The sequence below is a fragment of the Camelina sativa genome, chromosome 12 (assembly GCF_000633955.1).
Source record: "Camelina sativa cultivar DH55 chromosome 12, Cs, whole genome shotgun sequence".
Taxonomy (NCBI): domain Eukaryota; kingdom Viridiplantae; phylum Streptophyta; class Magnoliopsida; order Brassicales; family Brassicaceae; genus Camelina; species Camelina sativa.
The window spans coordinates 12,650,004-12,656,222 of record NC_025696.1 but is presented as its reverse complement, the minus strand read 5'-3'; the positions used below and the strand labels follow the sequence as shown (position 1 = coordinate 12,656,222).

Sequence of the window (6,219 nt, the reverse complement as noted above, 5' to 3'; positions counted from 1 at the left end):
TGGTGCTTCCATCTCTGTATGGACTGACCCATGGATCCCTGCTCAATCCCCGAGACCAGCACTAAGCACAGGGTTACCTTTTGATCCCTTGCTCCGAGTTACAAATTTTATTGACAGGAATTCTAATTCCTGGGATATGGCTCAACTTACGGCTACTTTTGTACCGGAAGATGTTGCTATAATTTCCGCCTTGCCATTGCGACAACCGGATGCTCCGGATCTCTTGGGCTGGCACTTTACTAAGTCTGGTAAATATTCGGTTAAGTCAGGATATCATGCTCTTCGGTCCAATAAAACGGCTTTTCCTGAGTCGAAGGTATTTGGACCCGATATTGTGCCGCTGCAGGCCTTCGTCTGGAAGATCAAATGTCCACCAAAGCTCCGTCATTTCATGTGGCAAGTGCTTTCCGGTTGTGTTGCGGTTACGGCGAATCTACGCAAACGTGGTATGAGTTGTGATGCCACGTGTGGTCTGTGTGGTTATCAAGAGGAGACGATAAATCATACTCTCTTTACCTGTCCACCAGCTAGGCAAGTTTGGGCCTTGTCGCGCTTCCCGACGAGTCCGGGCTCATTTCCTTCGGAGTCAGTTTTCACAAATATGGATTTTCTTTATTGGCGCTTCAAAAATGTGCCGGACTATGAATTTTTCCCTTGGATTCTGTGGTATATCTGGAAAGCGCGTAATGATAAGCTCTTTGGTAACCTTGATTCCAATTCCTTAGCCATATTGCGTTTAGCAGAGGATGAGGCGAAAGCCTGGGCCTTGGCTCAAGTGGATGATATGGCATGTACCCCGGAGATCTCTGGGGTGATAGGACATTGCGTCAGTGGGGGTTTAGGAATCCCTAGATCTCCATCGAGCTATATGTGTTTTGTAGATGGCTCTTGGAAAGCAACAGATCGTTTTGCGGGTAGAGGATGGTTTTGTACTTCGCCCTTGGGTGATGCCCCTACTAAGGGTGCTGCTAACCATCGCCGTAGTCTATCTCCTCTTCACGCTGAGGTTGAGGCCCTTATTTGGGCTATGCGTTGTATGATTGGAGCGGATAATCAATCAGTTGTTTTCCTCACCGACTGCTCCGATTTAGTGAAGATGGTGTCTTCACCCTCTGAGTGGCCAGCTTTCACACCGTATTTGGAGGACATACAGATGGATAAGGAGGAGTTTGCCTCTTTCTCCTTGGTTTACGTCCCTCGCTCCCAGAATGGTAATGCGGATAATCTTGCACGGCGTGCTCGTACTTCACCGCATCCAATCACCGCATCCACATTGGCTTGTTTGCGCCAATCTTNNNNAAAAAAAAAAAAAAAAAAAAAAAGAAAGAATCCTAACAACAAATACAGGATCAAAAGTCTTCTATAACGATGCCAGACTGGTCAATAGTGGAGATTTTGATAAACGATAACAATATCTGAGTGTATTTGGTCGTCGTTACTCGCTTGTTTTATGGAGACCCTATTTTATGCGACTATCTTACTTATCATCATTCCTTAGAGATAAAGATTAACTTATCCGATTAGTCACATAATCTCTTAGCCAGCGCGAATACACATCTTATTAATGCACGATTAGAAATTCGGTGGTAATGGCATGGATAATATTAACTTGTTATACATCATGACATCATGCTATGAGTACTTTATGGAAGAAGTCAACAAAAAGCTTGTTCATCTCTCGATCACTTTTATTGGAAGGAGCAAGATTCCACATTTACACTAATAGTAAAATTGATCTATAATTTTATTGATTCACAACCGAAAAATGTTTCACAATATAGACCAAGAACATACAGTTTATAAAGACTACAAAATAAAACAGTAGTTTGGGAAAATAATGGAATTAAATGTTCTGGACAAGCTTTTTATTGGACAAGAACTTAGCACACTACGTTCTGGACAAGCTTTTTATTGAACAAGCACTTACCAACAACAACTACTAAAAGAGGGGTAAACTTGTAGGGAACCGAACCTGCATCCATTGCTTCTCATATGTTACCAAATGGCTCCAACCTAGTTCCTCCAGCAGACCCAGTCTCATTTCATAGAGTTTCTTATTCGCAATCTCGCTCTCGTTTTGGATCAATTCATCAAGTACCTGAAATCATTATCAGTCATGTGGATCAGTGATGAGCATCATTTGCAGTTTCTTGGTACGTCTAGAGAATATATTGACGTGTTTACCTTCAACGCGGTCCCGAGTCGTGAGAGCCGTTTCTCTCTTAGAACAGTGAGAGTGCCAAACTTCGATGATTTCACGTCTACCCATTTTGTCAGTTCTTTGAAATTCTCCTCGAATTTATCCTTCTGGCTACTTTCCTCTTCTCCTTCATCTCCCTTCTCACCCTGCAAACAATTGAGCGGTGTCATTTCCCAATATAAGTTATAAAAAAAATGCTAATGACAACACTATTTGTAGTTCTTCTAACGCTATACTCATCAACTATCACATGCATAAATCAGTCAATCACCACTACTAACATGTTCCTCTCTTCTAGTCAGATAGACTAATTAACAGTTAACCAGGAGATATGTAAGTTAATTGTTGGTCTTACCTTCAAATTCTCAATTCTTGCCATTGCTAACCCTTTCTGGTATAGTGCCTCTGTCAGTTGATCACGTGTCATTTCCATTTTTTTCTTCAAAATCTAATTCAGAAATAACACAGTAGGTGTTGTTATCAAACTCGTAAAGAAAGCAAGGAAATAGTTGAGAAAATACTCTTAAAAAAAAACCAACTTTGTAAGAAAACGCAATGAATCAAATAATATCAAACCTCTGCTTCCTCATCTTCTGGTTCACTTTTTTGTTGCAAGAATCTTGCTAACTCATCTTCGTCAACACTGCGTACTACTTCGTTTGCAGCTTCTATAATCTGCAAAAACAAAACGAAGGGATATTCAGCTTACATGTTTATTTCCCTGACCATCTTACAAACGCTTGAGAGTTTGTCAGAGGCTGCTCGTTGTTTTAACTTTAATTATTCTGTTTAATGTATGATTAGAGAGAGTAGTGCACAATTTGGATAGTAACTCATTTGAAAATTTACCTCTTCGTGGTGGCTGATTTTGTCCCCAGCATCAGACCGAGAGAGCAAACCTTCCAGGATCTTAGCTAGTAATGGAGTATAATTTGGGTATTCAGACTGCCAAGGAACATAATGCTCAAGTTAATCTAACCGTACTTCAGATTTGCATACCCTTTTCAAAACTTTCAAACTTAAATTGGCACAAATCATTGCTTAAACGAAAAAGAAAAGCCTTTAGTTGGCAAACCTTGAGACAGGCACACAACTTTCTCCACTCTGAACGCTCTTCCTCGGTTTCTTGTTTCAGGCTCCCGAGAAATTTAATCTTTGTGTCACGAACCTGATCACAAAAGATAGTGGCTTCGTAAAACAGTTCCAAAAATAGAAAAGAAAACCCCTCAATATTGACCAGCAGTACTTGATTCATTTACATATAGAATGACCCACAAAGCTGACAAAGAGCCAATATGAAACATGCTTCTGCAAATTATACCTCTTGTTCCAAGCGTTCTGATACTGATTTAGAGCAATTTGAAGCAGAAGATGCCTTTTTATCTTCCTCAGGCTGTAGAATAAAGAAGTAAATAAATAAGTTAGAAGATATGGAGTACAAGGAAACAACTAGATCAGGCTAAACACAAAAATATTAAGCTCCTGTAGCCAGATTTTCTTGCATTACTGCGTCATGAATCACAAGCCTATGCTACCAGGCAAACAAGACCAAAAATGAGTTTTTTAGATACCTTATTTGGTGGAACCACATATGATATCGGATAAGATACAGGATTATCCTTTGGATTCTTCCCTTCTTTATCATCAAACGACAGTTTCCCATATGAGATTTCTCCCACCAACACAGATCCTTGGGGAGAGTTCTGCAGGCGAAATTAAGAGTGTACATTTGAGAGATATATGCATCAGAACAATAACTATACTTGTCAACTATCTACTAAACCTTGGGTAGCTTGTCCTTTGTTGGTGGGCCCAGATAAAACGCTTCCTTCACCCTGCAGGGTGATAAATAAGGTGAGAAACACATCCAGAGAACAACCACCGCAGCAGCCACACAAGTTTAAACTGGTAAGTGAGCCAAAAAAGTACCCTGGCATTAGAAGAGAGGACTTAAAGGCACCATTTCCTGTGATTGGACCATCTGGTTCAGAATGTAAGTTCAGCCGAACCTCCTGCACCACCAGCAAATTAGATGGAAAAAATTAACTCTTCATGAATTCTAAGGTTGGAAAAATGATATATATTGACATCAGAAAACACGCAAAAAATCAACTCTGTTCCGGAATTTCTTTTTTTTGTTTTTAATCTGAAAAATCACATCTAGCTTTTCAAAATAAAGTATAACGTAACACAATTCACAATCTTACCCCCACATTTCTTTCGATAAACAAAATGAGCTGCTTCAACTTTTCCAGCAGCTGCACATTTTCATGCCTGGTGAAAACAATTAGCTTTTAGAGTAGACGACTAAATACGTAAATATGCACTGTGAAACAACGTTGTCAACCATAAAAAAAAAATAGTCTACAGGAACTTGTCAACCGAACATGTTAAGGAGATCAATTCAGCCTGTAGATTAGTCTGTACAAACTATACTCTTCAAATTTTAAAACAAACTGCAACCATCAAAGATGAAGCACACACCTCAGATACAGCTGAAGTTTATATTCTCCCTTCGGAAGTTTAGAAGATTCAGGATAAACATCACCCGTTGCATATACACGCTGAAAGTATGCAAAGACAGTGTGTTAAGGCAAGAAAAAAACTATGATTTAGTAGAAAAATAACCAAATTTGCTAGACACGAAAACAGAAAAGCGTTTTCATAGTACATAACCGAGCTCGGAATTCATTAACTTTGTTAATGTATCAGGTTTGTGGTTGACAATGCAAATGAGAATTACAAGCTTATCTATTCTTGTACCCATCCTATTAAGTGGCAGTTTGAAGAGTACCTTATTGGCATCAGAGATCATATAAAACTGGGACTCAAATTTTGTGTCATATATGCGATTGTTCAATAACGGTATATACGGTTTCACTTCAGCTGCATCTTCTAATTTGAACTTGTAGCTGCAGAAACAGAAGGATGAGAATTGCTCATTTGGAAATTGATAAAGAGATAGGTAAGCAACAAAAGCAAGATCGCAGAAGCAAAACCCACGTTAATGTCAATGCTAGTATTTGTTTTCCCGACAGTAGCCTATCACGGCTAGTTGATAAAGTCTTCAGTTGTGCATCAATTGGTTGATACGGAACTCGAATCTGCAGTTAAAAAAAAACTGTCCAGAAGCAATTCTACAAGAAATTAAAGGAAAAGGAGAAGATGCCATCTTTAAATACACCGCACCTTGTTCAGAACAGCTATGGGAACGAGTTTTTCAGATGCCAACAGAGCTTCAGCTTCAACTTTTATTGGTGCTTCACTTCCATCAAGTAACAGTTCTTCTTTATCGACACCAATTCCATGAAATGCAATCTAAAGTACCACACATAACTTCCGTCAACTCATTTCTAACAAGTCACTATGTCCTCAATATAGTTGGTACTCGTGAGCGAACTGAACATAGAACTTTTCTCATAATATAGGTGTCACAGCATGAAGATTGACCTAAAACATTTTAACTATTATTTACCTGTAATTCGTTTCCAAAACCATTCTTAAACGAGAATGCACAAACAGGAGTGATTATTGCTTAACTAGAGACCTAACATCCAACTAAAGTGAGGCTAAAAATTGGATAAGGGAACCAAATTGCAGAAAGAAATATGCAATGCATTAACGTGGGCCAAAAGATAAACTAGTATGACAAGGGAAGTCAGCAAACCAGTAGGACAAAAATAATGGGACAACAGATCTAAACTAAAAAGTAGAGTTTTATCAGAACAGGATGACACAAAAGACAAAACAACACAAGCATTTGACATGACTTTTGCAACAGCCTTAACAGCATATATATTTACACACATAATTCTCAGTTCCTACCTCAAAGTCAACGATAGTCGGTTCACGACTCCCAAGGCCACTTGACCAGAACTGAGCTATAGCTAGTTCCATCGTTTGACCACTAAACACAGGAAACGTAAAGCTTTTAGCAGATGGAGATGCGAAAGTTGATGCGCTCTCCCACTTGATAGGCCTTCGCAATGGGCAAAGCTGCAAATTAAGTAAAGATTAGA

The 6,219-nt window shown here is 39.2% G+C and overlaps 2 protein-coding genes across 2 annotated transcripts in view; both read right to left on the bottom strand.

Annotated features, from left to right (window-relative positions):
• LOC104718255 (tripeptidyl-peptidase 2) lies at positions 1,721-6,179 on the bottom strand. Its single transcript, XM_019234068.1, has 16 exons — positions 6,026-6,179; positions 5,390-5,518; positions 5,204-5,304; positions 4,995-5,112; positions 4,685-4,764; positions 4,408-4,474; positions 4,130-4,212; positions 3,984-4,035; positions 3,772-3,903; positions 3,522-3,593; positions 3,276-3,368; positions 3,050-3,145; positions 2,777-2,875; positions 2,556-2,648; positions 2,185-2,346; positions 1,721-2,098 (listed from the first exon to the last, which is right to left on the bottom strand). Exons 1-16 carry the CDS (start codon positions 6,095-6,097, stop codon positions 1,940-1,942), a joined length of 1,608 nt encoding a protein of 535 aa, XP_019089613.1. The 5' UTR covers positions 6,098-6,179; the 3' UTR covers positions 1,721-1,939.
• LOC104733446 (tripeptidyl-peptidase 2) overlaps positions 6,026-6,219 on the bottom strand; it is a gene marked incomplete in the record, with an annotated part of 6,247 nt that continues 6,053 nt past the window's right edge. The window contains 1 exon segment of the mRNA XM_010450849.2: positions 6,026-6,196.